Source organism: Sminthopsis crassicaudata, chromosome 2 (assembly GCF_048593235.1).
Source record: "Sminthopsis crassicaudata isolate SCR6 chromosome 2, ASM4859323v1, whole genome shotgun sequence".
Taxonomy (NCBI): domain Eukaryota; kingdom Metazoa; phylum Chordata; class Mammalia; order Dasyuromorphia; family Dasyuridae; genus Sminthopsis; species Sminthopsis crassicaudata.
The window spans coordinates 177,272,194-177,285,796 of record NC_133618.1 but is presented as its reverse complement, the minus strand read 5'-3'; the positions used below and the strand labels follow the sequence as shown (position 1 = coordinate 177,285,796).

Genomic DNA, 13,603 nt, shown 5'->3' with positions numbered 1-13,603 from the left:
TTCCTTCCACCCCCTGAGTTGATCACTTCTCTAAGTTGGTAGTATGTTGTATTATGGGGCCCCTGGAATTGTGATTGGTCACTGTCTTATCACAGTTCTTAAATCTTTCTAAAAATGTAATAGTTTGTCCTTAAAGTGTGATTGTTATTGTATGACTTGTTCACTTAGTTGTACTCATTTTGATCACTATCGGTTTCCAGATTTCTTCTGAAATAGCTCCCTTAATTATCATGACAGTATTCCCTTACATTCATATATCTGTATTTGTTCAGTCATTCTCCAATTGATGGGCACTTCTTGAATTGTCAGTTGTTTCCATGAAAAAAAACTGCTATAATTTTTTTGTAAATATGTATCCATTTCTCCATTCTTTAATCCTTTTGTATATAGTACTATAGAGAAAAAGGATCCAGGCTGTGAAAGGCTTTAGATGTCACACCGAGCATTGTATATTTGATCCTAGAGGTAATATATGGGATCCATTAGAGTTTACTGATTAAAATTGAGTAACACAGTTTAGATTTATGCTATAGGAAAATCCCTTTGGTGACTGGGTATGAGGGGAGACCAGAGGCAAGGAGACCAATTAGAAGGTTATTGCAATAATTCAAATGAGAGGCAATGTTGAAAGGCTGAAGTAAGGTGGTAGTTGTGATTGAAGAAGACATATTTGAGAGATCTTACGAAGGTAGAACTGATATGATGTGACAAAAAACTAGATATGTGGGTCGGACATTAACCTCTTTATTCCAATGAGGAACCAGTTACAGGGAAATGAAATGATTTGCTCAGGATACTTGCAGGTATGGAAGTTGCTGCGAATCCAATTTACTTAGTCCTGCTGATAAGATTTTCAGTACTCTGAAGTCTCTTAGTGAGTGCTGAACTTAAATAAAATTATATAAAAGGTAGTGGGAAGGGAGAGCTTCAACTCTTCAAAAAAAAGTGCTCCATCCATTCAAAGTGTTAGAATCAATAAAGCAGAAGCCAATACTTGTTAACACCATGTTCCCTGTTTAGGAAGTGGGTTTGACAGTTTCCCAAGTAAATAGATTGTGTCACAAAGTAACAAAGATGTTAGCTGAATGATTTCACTGTATCTACCTAAAAGCTACAAGGTGTTTCACTTTATCACAGTGAGGCTGAGAAATGAGACCAGAGCCAGGAGCCAGCCTTAATCTGGAGCCTCACCAAAAAGAGAAGCCATTCTTACAAATCAGTCAACAATTCTTTTAGATGCTGTGTGCCAGATACTGTTCAAAGAGAAGAAAGAGAAAGGCAAAACAAACACTCGGTCTTTGCTCTCAAAAAGCTCACAGTTTACAGGGTCCCAAGTGTTTGTGGATTTTAGAGTTATCAGACATTCATACCTGATTGCTGCAAAAGACCAATCTCTCTCCTCCACTCCCACCTCATCCCTTTAGGAGAAATCATGAGCATTGCTAATAATATCATGATCTTAGGTAGCTGGACTCCTTGAAACACCCCATTTGTCTGCTGTTGCTTCCTCCTCTTCCTCTTCCTTCTCTTCCTTTTTCTACATTACTCTTACTCCCTCTCCCATCTAGAGAGTATCTCTTATAACAAAGAATAAAAAAGGAAATAAGTAATTTAAGCAATAATATGAATGAACAAGTTTTGGTGTTCAAATTGATAAAATACTACTGTGCTCTAAGAAATAAACAAAAAGATGATTTCAAAGTGGCATGGAAAGATTTGTATGAACTGATGAAAGAAGCAAAAGCAAAAATAATTTATAATTTTACATTAGCATTATGAAAAATGTACAATCTTGAGGACTTTTATGAGCCAATGAAGAATTACATGAGCTGAACCAGGAGAAAAATGTATACAATAACAATCCTTTGGAAACAAACAACTTTGAAAATTTTAAGATCTATAAATCAATAAAGTGACCATTCATGATTCCAGAGGATCAATGTGGAAACATGTAACGTGCTCTCCTGGCAGTTACAATTACTAGCTTAATAACCAGTAGCGCACTCAAGAACAGCCACGTGTAATCTTAAAAGCCTTTATTATACCTACTCACATAATGCCCTAACTGATGCCCTGACTTGTTGGTTCCCGAGTGAACACCTGGTCAGAAGACCCATGTGTTCACTACCAAAACCCTTACCTCTTTTGGCTACCCATCTTGGCTTGGCCACCCAGGCTAGGGAGCCAGAGTGAAGAGCACCAGGTTAAAGAGGGCGCTTGCTGCCTGCAGTGGGCTTACATAGGGCCTGTGAGGTCACACACACAGCCAATCAGCGAGAGAGTCACCCATTACTATCTCAATATGGCCAGGATCCCGCCCAAGGGCAGTCCTAATATCCACAGAAATTACTTCCGGGCCTCAATCTCCCGATGCACTGTGTCCGCCCATTTAAAGGGCCCTTACAGAAACATGCCATGGATTTAGGACACAAAATAAGATGTATTTTTTGTAATAAGAAAATTATTTTTTCTTTTTTATAATACATCTGGGGAATGGGAGGAAAAGGAAAATATATTTCATTAAGACAAAAATAGAGACAGAGGAGTGGTACTATTGGGAATTTTGCATGCACCTTCAGAAAAAGTCACTATATTATTAGTTTTACTTTTACTTTGTTACAAGAGATTTTTCATATACTAGTAGTAATAATGTGTAAATGTAATGTCAAAACAAAAAACCCCTTGGTAACTACCATGTGAATCAAATCTTACAGTATATTTAAGCCTCTACATGCACATTCCCTACTTTTGCAAAGAAGGGAAGGGGATGCATTCTTATCTCTTGGTTGGGGGGGGGGGAACCAAGTTTGTTCATTATAATTGCAAAGTATTGCTTGTTTTTTAACATGCCACTAAATTCAAATGATAAAAGATTTTCTAGTTTCACATCAGACCAGTGATTCTTAAAAGGTAGTGGGTCCATGAATTTGATGAGTTATTTGATTTCTAAAAATTTTTAATTAATTTAAATTTTTTTAAATTTTCACATCTCTTTATACTTTTTCCCCAATCCATTGAGAAGGTGAAAAAATATGATTTCTACTATGCATATGAAATCATGTAAAATATTTCTTTAGTAGTTTTAAGAAAAATATTTTGATAACTATACTTAAGTATAAGTGATTACCTTTGTAATCCTGTGTATTTTATTCCTATGCTTTTAAATACATTATTTTTAGGCTTTGTAACAATAAAATTTAAGAATCTCTGCTTTAGACTCTCTTCATACTTTGAGACCAAAACAAGAACAAAAGGTCTTATATTATAGTTGGAAGGACTGAGGTTAGATGTAAGTAAGATCTTCTGGCCTGAAAAGCTTGTTAAATTTATTTATTTATTTGTCAGATATATATTAAGCAACTAACAGGTGCAGAATTCTGGCCTAGTTCCTGATAGGAGATGAAAAAATTTGGCTATGACCTAGTGCCTAACTTTGCAGAATTAGCAATCCAATAACCTGAATTAGACTACAAAGGAGCTTGTAGCAGTTTCTTCCATTGTTGTTCAGTCACTTTTCAGTCATGTCTGACTCTTCATGACTCCATTTGAGGAGTTTTTTGGGCAAAGATACTGCAGTGGCTTGATATTTCTTTTTCTAGCTCATTTAACAGAGGAAATTGAGGCAAACAGGATTAAGTGATTTGCCCCATGTTATATAGCTTGTTAATAGCTGAGGCTGTATTTGAAATTAGGTTTTCATGACTAGGGCCAGGGGTCTCTCCACTATACCACCTAACTACCCTAGCATCCTGGTACAATCTGAACCCACTGAACATCTGTGAAGGTCAGTAAATATAAGTACTCAAACATTTATAAAATTTGATTGATTTTATTAATTGGGATAAAAGTTGCAATAAGTATTTTTAATATTAGCTTACATTCATATAAGCATTTCATCATTACTAAGACCTCTCTCTCTCTCTGTGTGTATATATATATATATATATATATATATATATATATATATAAAATTGATTTGGCTTTTAAATTTTCAACTTTCAAACTGTGCAATTCATTTTCTATAAATATATATGATTTTTACAACCATCCTATGAGATAGGTAGCCTAGGCTACCTATTTTGTATTACATTTTGTAGCTAATGAAATTGAAATTCAGAACAACTTGCTCAAGAGTCATTCCTTTAAGAAATGACAGACTCAGAACTCCAACCCCAATTCTTCCACCACCCCCAAACTGTGTAAATTCTGGTTTCTACATGACTTTCTTGGCCCAAAGACCCTCTTTTTTTTTTTTTTTTTTTAATGTTCGGCTCATTGTGTTCTTTCTCCTTGTCTCTAGCCACCCACTCAGTTCCTGAGTCATGAGGCTCCTTTTCTTTCCTTGGACACATCTGACCTCAGATTAGTCGGTAGGAGCCCACTCTAGCCTTCAGCTCCATGAGTGTTTGTGTGATTCAATTGAATTCCCGTTGCATTCTATCATTGTAGAAATTCTAGTCTAGACTTGTTCACATACCTAGACAGTTTGAGAGGAGAGTCAAGGGCCCTCACTTTGTTTATTCCCCTTAATAACCTGGATACTAGAAAATTAATACCAATGAATTCTACTCAGAAATTCTATTAGAATTCATTTCACCTGATCCATAGAGAAATTTCAATAAATATTGACCTTAGAAGGGTCAAGTCCTGAGCAAATCACTTTAACCTCTATCTCCTTCTTTCCTCATCTGCGAAATAGGGATAATTAAAAATTGTACCTACCTCCCAGGATTGTTGTGAGGATAAAATTAAATATATCTGAAAGCACTATATAAATGCTTATTGTTGACGAGGATCAAATAGTCAATATGTCTCATAGGAAAGACATGAACTCAGTTCTTCCTAATTCTGAGGCTAACTTTCTACGTGCTGCCTCTCAATGAGATTATTATCTATTGATAAAAATGGGCATAATTAAAAATGAAGGTATCACATTTTCAAAGCCACCCAAAGATTTTCTAAATACCTTATCATGTGATTGTCACAAAAATGAGAAGAAACTAAAGACTCATAAAAACAAACAAACAAATAAATAATTGCTTAGCTTACACGATCTGTTACCCAGTATGCACAGCTATTGAGCATTTTCTAGGAAAGATTTAAAGGAATCCCAGAGCATAGATATTAGCATCAAATGGGTTAGTAATTAGGATTAATATTCAGAATTCCAGAGAGATTTAATCTATTCCTGAGCTACTATGTTTATATTTGTCAATGGCTTGCAGAATTTGAATTCAGAAAGACAAGCATCCTGACATCTGAGTGTCACAATTGGAAGCCAACAAAGAAGGCACAGCTCTTTCCCTCCCTTGGTTTCTTCCAAGGAGGGACAGTAACAACTCACTTTCAAGGAACACTGTGGGGAAGCCACTCAGAATAAGAGCTCTATGAAGATTTCAACAATTTAATTCTCTGCTTCCCACTCATTCTCTGTGGGAATATATAAAGTACACTTGACAACATCTCAACTTCCACTCATCTTTATCTTTTCACAGAAGGGGAACAAAGCCCATTTTACATTAAAAAAAAATCTTAAACCACATCTTCAAAGGGATTTGGTAGAAATAATTACAGTTGTGATTTCAGTGTTATGGAATCCCTGTGGGAGTTGAGTAGTTAACATGCACAATGAGTAACTCCATGCACTACATCCTGAAAGACTTCAAGGAAAGATTTGGGTAAAGGCAGGGAGTGATTGAGAGATGCTGTAGAAGGCACCTTTTCTTTTGGATTGGGTAGAATTCTGGTTTTAAAATGTCCTAAGCCAGTTTTGTACTGAAGTGCTGAAATATACAGGTATTTGTGTCTCAGCTGGTAGGAACAAGTGAATTTGGCACTTGTTTAGCAAGGAATAATCAGTTAAAATAGCAAGCTACCATCTCTCCTTCCTCCTTCCCCCCTCCTCCATTCGGTGACTTACTACTCTCAGGATGCCTTCCCTCCCCATTGCTACCTAATAGTTGCCTTATTATTATTCCTCCCTTTCCAAAGGGCTCTGTGTCCCAAAGTTGAGGTCTCCTTGTCTCCAAAGGCATTTGTCTTAAATTATTTGTGCTGCTTGTCCAGGTTAGTCCAGGGATCCATTACATAAAAAAGTTAAGAACTACTGAGAGATATAATCTCTCAGAAGCCCTGTACCTTGACCCATACTTTCCCTCATGCCTAAAATGTCCTTTTCCAACTTTCTCTGCTGAATCTCTAGCCATATTTTAAACACTCAATTCTGAAATGAGCAGTACCAGAACATTGTACACAGTAGCAACAAGATTTTTTTTCTTGTGATGGAATTGGTTCTTCTCAACAATATGGTGATTCAAGGCAATTCCAATAGACTGGGGATGGAAAATGCCAATCACACCCAAAGAGATAACTATGGAGACTGAATGTGGATTGAAGCAGTGTTTTCACCTTTTTGTTTGTTTATCACACACAAAGGCAAAAACATGGTCCCAGATCTCAAAGAGTTTATAATCCAAAAAAATGTGTGTGATATATTATATATACATATATATCATATGTGATATATGTATATACATATATATGTAAACTTTGTGATTTTTAAAGTGTTTTCACTTAACTACTTGAAGTAGTATTTTATTATCCCAATTTTATAGGTTAGGAAACTGAGGCCCAAAGAGATTAAAGAAAATTGTTCAAACATACTGCTAGAGGTGTTAGAAGGCAGGATATTGAGACCAGGTTTTCTGATTTCAAAAGTTCAATCCTCTTTTTATTACATTTCTCAGACACTCTGAATTGGACTTATAAATTGAACACAAAGAAAAAGAATCCCGGCTCTAACAGGGAGAACTGAGAGAAAGAGATAGGGAACAGAGTTGTGGAAGTCTCCAACTTTCCCCAACCTTAAGAAAGCCTTGGGGTTATGCCTTGAGATAGGTGAATGTCTTACCTATGAGAAAAAAGGATTGTTAGGTCTTCTTGAGAACCTATAGATTAAGGATTTCGGTAGTCTAATGTCAAGTTCCTGTTACTATGACATCAAGAAGTTCTACCTTATGACCCACCCTATTATTTCCTGTTCTAATTTCATCCTATTTCGTCTTACTTGTTTGCCTATTTGAAGATAGAGTAAGGAATGAGACTTTTAATGCCCAGACCCTCTGTTTGGTTTATTTATGGACCAGGGTCAGGCTCACATTCCTGTTACAAAATGGGAATCAAATCTATCCTTTCTGCCTCTCTCACCAAGACATAAAGAGGACAAATGAGATCACTCAAACCAAGTGCCTTGCGGGGAAGGTGCTACAAAGGTAAACACAGATATTTCCTCCCAAATAAATGAGTCACTATTATTCTGGGTAGCAGTAAACTCCTGAGTACATTCAACTTTTTTCCCTATGGGTTAAAACCACCTCCTTATCCTTAGCAGAGAACAGGCTAGAACAAGGTGTGTACACCTTCAGGTGTGTGCTGGAGCCAGCTCCAACTGGCTGATTGTTAAATGTTCATTGTGAACATTTGCTTCTCATTAATTAACAAATGTTGCAAACCAAGGCTTAATTTAGTTTTTTTTCCCCTTTGGTTGTCTAAACTTAAGAAAGTAATAGAGAAAATGTCAATAATACAAATTAAACTTAATGTTTCCTGCTTATGTTTTCTCTGGAAAGTCGATGGTTAAACAAAAGCACACACCTACAACAGATGGGAAGTAGGAAATGAATGTCCAGTGTCAGAATAACCTTATGAAGCAGACAGTACCATAGGCCAACAAATAAGTATTTAGCCTCTGCTATTAGAGAACCTGGAGGGGTAAGGAACAAACCAAAAGAAATACTCCTTGCCTCCTGGACTCAGTCTGGGAGACAAATGGGACACCAGCACAGAGAACTATAATAGAAAATGTTAAATAACAAGTGTGCTACAAAGGTGCAAAGCAAAGCTTGATCTGAGGTTGGAGGGAGACCCATGATCTTCAGGAGGAAAGTTTCCTAAAAAAGATGAAATTTGAGCTGAAAATTTAAAAGATGGGTAGAGATTTAGTAGAGAAAAATGGGAAAGGACATTCCAGGCATAAGGAAAAGTGGGAGCCAAGGCATAGGGGTGCTGAAAGTTTATATTTGGGTACCCAGCAGGAGTTCTTAACCTTTTTATGCCTTAGAAGTCTCAGGAAGCCTATGGGAGACCCCTTCTCAGAATAATGTTTGTTGCCTACATTCATAACTGAAGGAAATATTAAGTTTCAGTTTAAGATTAGAGAAACTACAGATGCATTTTTCCCATTCAAATTTATAGATTCTCTCTGTTGAACTGTAGTCCATGAATCCCAAATTAAAAACCACTGATGTATAGAATTAAACAAATTGGTCAAGAGGAATATGTTTTAGGGAATGCCATGGTCAAGTTAATGGATGAAGAGATAGATAGATGGCCGAATGCATAAATTTTTTAAAAGCTTTTATTCAGTTTCTTAGGTGCCAATTGCTGCCTTAAGTGCTGGGATACCAATACAAGAATCAAGAATGTTCTTGCCCTCGAGGACTTTATATTCTAACAGAATAAGACAACACATGTAGGAAAGTAGTGGCCTGAGAAGGATGTTTGCATGTGGTAGCTACAATGAATAGAATCACAAGGCAATTAATTCACATGCTCTTTCTAGGAATATGAAGGTTTATTTGATTACTATGAGGGTACCCCTTAGAATAGCACAAATCTTGAATTGTTACCTTTGTACCAGCATCCCAGAAACTTTCTGTTGAACTCATGAGTGTCTGTGTTCTCACAGGAACTACTACTTAACTTGCATATTCATTCTTGTGCCCCAGGCACCACGAACTTTAGGAGAGCTTCTTGCCTGGCACTAGGGATCCTCCTGGTTATTCTTCAGCACATGCCCTATGCTGTCAGCAGGGATAGAGAGGGCTTGCTTTTCAACACTTCCTGATGCTCCGATTACCTTTTCTGGGTCTTCCTGGCAGAGATTTCCTCCAAAGACTCCTGCTTACGCTTGTCTGTTCCTGCCCCTTTGCATACTATGGAACCATCAAGACTCCAAGAATGATATTAAACCTAAAACCAACCCAGCCACATTTCTGAAGGGGAGTTACAATTGCTGTTTTAGTTATGTCATTTTGCTTTTCTTTGTTGGTTTCAGGGGCCAACAATAATCCAGTCCTGTGGATCCTCTATACTATCATCTAGGCAATGATTTTAAGAGCCTGGGGCTGAGGAGGAAGAAGAGGAAGAGAGAAATTGCATTGTGTTGCAGATTACACTTGATGCTTTGGGGAAACAGGAGGTTGTAGGATGGCTACACCCCAGATCCACATAGAAGAAGTGGTAGGTGGAGAAGGAGGATTCTTAGGGGCAACCCCTCCTCCTGATGACCATCTTCTGAGCCTGAAGGTCCTCACAGAGAAACTGAGGCTGCAGACACGGAGGCCTTCCTACCTGGAATGGCAAGCTAAACTGGAGGAGCAGACATGGAATTTCCCCAAGTCTACTGATGAGCAGGAGGGAAAAGAATCAAGGAAATCCACTGAAGAGGAGTTGCCTCCTCTAAGGAAGCTGCAACAACAGTTACATGGGAGTAACAGCCAGGATCAGCCACCTCTGACTACTAGAAAACTGGATAGCTTTGAAAGTATTGATGAAGCTTTGCATTGGCTAAGGAAGGAACTGGTGAGTAGTTTTCCTTTCATCCCCTTTTAGGAAAAGAAAAGTTGTTAGCTCCATTCATTCTCAATCTAAAAAAATAAATAAATGGATGTCTACTGTGTTCCTCCTATATTGAGAGGGAAATAATGATTTTCAAATTGAACAAGTCAACTAGGATGTTATGTTCACCTCTATGAAAATAGAGAAGACAGATTTAGTTGCACCCATTTTGTTTTGACCCAAGCAGCTTATGTAGCAAGAATTATGTAATTCCTTTGACCCTTCCTTCATGAACCCTTATTTTCTAGAAATCAGGATGTTTTAGTACCCTTGTAAAAGCTGTTCTTTTTGGTGACAGTGATTCTGCCCCTGCCTTCCCCCCCTCCTCTTCTTCATCCAAGCCTTTACCATCCCTTTGGACAACCCCTTTCCAGTAATTGTGATGGTAGCAAAAACGTGTAGTGGAAAGAGCATAGAAGTTGGATTTGGAAGACCAGTGCTTAAGGGAGATAGTGTGGTTTGGTGAAAAGAATACTGGATTCAAATCCACATTCTGTTCTTAATAATAAAAAATATGTGGTTTTTTTTGGGCAAGTCCTCTAACCTCTAGATCCCAGTTCCTGATCAAATGAGAAGTTTGAGAATTAGAGGACTTCTGATTTTGCTGCTGCTGCTAAGTTGTTTCAACTCTCCATGACTCCATTTAGGATTTTCTTGGCAGAAATACTGAGCTGTTTTGATATTTCTTTCTCCATCTCCCTTTGCATATGAAGAACTGAAGCAAACAAGGTTAAATAAAAAGACTTGCCCATAGTCACACAGCTAGATTTGAACTCGGATCTTCCTGACTCCAGCACCAGCACTCTACCCTACTTGCCCAAAGGGGACTTCTGAAGTACCCTTTAATTCTTAACCTATGATTCGATGATCCTAACTCTTACTGTGTGGCCTTTGGTTTTAGTTGATTCAATGGGGATAACCAGTTTTGGACCATTTGCCTATCTCAGGATTGTTGGAAATCTCATTAATGAGGTCGAACATAAATGAGAAGTGCTTTTGAATATGCTTTATGAATGAGTTATAATTAGAGTACTCTATCCTCCCGCCTCCTCTACCATCACTTTCATTGAGGTTTTCCTGTAAGCATTCCAAAGACAGATAATAATGACTACTTTTATCTGCCAGTACTCAATGCAAGCTAAATAGACAGCTGCTACCATGGTCTGATTTAGGAAGGTTCTGAAAAACATTACTTGTGGAGCCTTTATCCAGGCCAATTAGCTTTTCTGATGAGGGTTTTAAACATTGTGTTACTTGGGAGGGGAAAACCCTTAGGTAGCTGCGGCATTAGCAGGGATTAGTTTAGCTGATTCACTATAAAACCCTTTTTGTTTCAAGCTTGTTGAAAATCTTGCCTGTTCTAGGATGCAAAACTTAATAAAAAGAGAGGTGGATCTCCCTTTTAAGTTTCACTGGGACTTGAGTTCTCTTATTTATTTTGGCCTGGACCTTTGATTTCATTTGTGTAGGGACCACCTGAAGCCAATATAGATCTGAAAGTAGTCTTCTATGGGCTGTTTTTTAAAGAGTTGCTTAGAGTAATGAGAGTTTAAGTGGCCTGCCATTGGTCATATAGCCATTGTCGTTTACAGACTGAACTTGAACTCAGGTCTTCATGAACTCTGAGGGCCACTTTTCATCCACTATCTACTATCCATATTATTCTCAAATTTATCTATTTATTATTGATCTATTTATTATATCTATTTATCTATTATTATTTATTTATTATCAAATTTAACATTAATTCTCCCTGTAGACATAGAGAAGGTATGAGAGACTGGTTTGAATTTGTTCTTACTTCAGTATCCCACATTCCTCATACCAGCTTGTCATTTGTCTTTCTTGGTCTTTCTCAAACTAGAGAACTGGCAAAATACATACACATACATACACATTATAATCCAATCTTTGGCCATCACGATTTGATATTTACATAAGAGATTTTATTTTTTAATCGTATTTTATACCCTTCACAATCCCCAAACTATGAAGCCAAAACTTGCCTTCTGAGACTTTTAAAAGAGAGAAGAATGGGGAGTAAGGAGGTCTGGATTAAAGGCCCAGCTCTTCCACTAACTAGCTATGTGAATTTGGAAAGGGTACAAACTCTGAGCCCCAAGTTTTCTCTTTTGCAAAATGAAGGGTTGGTCTAGAATGATTATCTCTGAGATATTTTCCACTTTTAACATTTTCCAATAAATAGTCCAGATAAATTCTCCATTCAAGTGCAAACCTCTAAAGCAATTTTTAACATATGCGGGTTGATTTCATCTTAAATCTTCAGATCCAAATGCTGGAAAATTGAGCTTTATATCAGGTTGTACTCCATAAGCATATATGAGATAAGCTGAAGAGGAGATAACTTGAAAGTTTTCTAATTGACTGGAGAAAATCAAACCTTAAGTGAAGAATTGACTGTAGGTTATTTTTAATAAATAGCTGTGGATATTTCATCAATAGTTAAGATACATACATATGTACATGTACAGTTACATAAATCGATATGTAGATATGTAGAAAATTGATGACATAATTTTGGATAGGAAAAAAGATCTATTTATACTTTTATAATCTGAATCAGTTCAAAGATAGATCTTCATGGAAAGGCCAGGATATTTGTAAGCATTAAATTATGATGCCTCTTTTGTGAAACTACAAATAACATTAAATCTATATTTCTTTTTTACTTCTCCTTTTTTTTTGTTTATTCTCTGGAAACATGGGCAGCGAGGTGGCAAAGTGAGTAGAGCACAGGACCTTGAATCAGGAAGATGTGAATTCAAATTCTGTCTCAGACAATTATGAGCTTTTGTGAGCCTAAGCAACTCACTTAGCTTCTTTGTCCTACTTTTCACATCTGTAAAATGAGCTGGAGAAGGAAATGCAAACCACACCATTATCTTTGCCAAGAAAACCCCAAATGGGGTCACAAAGAATCAGCCACAACTGAGATGACTGAACAACAAACAACCACAAGTCTGGAAATACATAGCCTCTCTAGAACCCAACTCAGAAATAGGAATGAACCAGTATTGATAATATCTAAATGAGAAAAATCACTGAGGAAATCTAAGCCTTCTCTACAAATGGCTAGTCCTCTCTTATTCCTTTGGCTTCCTTTTTAGTGCGTTTACTGCTGTTACTCTCTGAATGGACTCAGCTGAGTTCAGTTAAGCTCAGCATTCTGCCTTTTCATGATATTAGTTTAGAGATACTGCCCCCATACCAAATTATTTCCAACATGTCTGAATACACTTGCTATATATGGCCCAGCCCTTCTTTATCTCCTTTAGATAATATTTGTAAAATTCTTAGCACTTTAGGTACACAGTAGATGCTTAATAAATGCTTATTCCTTTCCCTTTACTCCATTGAAACAACTTGAAAATATAACTGCTTGAAACTATAACATTTGTATAAGAAGGAAAGACACATAGATCTTTTGGGTAAACAAGTTGATGCTAAAGAAAATTTAAAGTAATCAAGTGTTCATTTAGCATAGTCCATACCTAAACATGGTCTGTGACATCTTATGGTTAAATAAAATAAAATGTAATATTTCCCCCATTATTAATCAATCAACCCACCTTTCTCTCCTCCTTTACCAATCATTTTCCTTTCCCCCACCCCCGAAATAATCTTTTATCACATACACATACAATCTGTCATTTCCCCCTTCATTGTAAAATCTCTTTCAGGCCTCTTTAATGTCAGATAATTTAGCCCATTCTACCTCTTTCTTTCCCCTTCTTCCAGGGCATTCTTCTTTCTAATCCTTTGATTTTTTTTTATATAATCATAATATCACCTCTCTGATCTCTATGGATACTCCTTCTAGCTGTCCTAATAATGAGAAAGTTTTTAGGAATTATAAATATCATTTTCTAAGGTAGCAATATCAACAATTTAACCTTATCAAATA

General features: G+C 36.9%; 1 protein-coding gene across 2 annotated transcripts in view; it reads left to right on the top strand.

Moving 5' to 3' along the window:
- FAM167A (family with sequence similarity 167 member A) overlaps positions 1-13,603 on the top strand; it is a 48,258-nt gene that overhangs the window by 21,035 nt on the left and 13,620 nt on the right. The window contains exons 1-2 of one of the 2 annotated variants that reach the window (XM_074287914.1): positions 7,048-7,271; positions 9,116-9,642. In XM_074287914.1, coding sequence (XP_074144015.1) covers positions 9,268-9,642 — 375 coding nt within the window. In that variant the 5' untranslated portion in view covers positions 7,048-7,271; positions 9,116-9,267. Of the gene's footprint in view, positions 1-7,047; positions 7,272-9,115; positions 9,643-13,603 lie in introns of those variants that run through there. The other variant, XM_074287915.1, reaches the window with a different exon arrangement.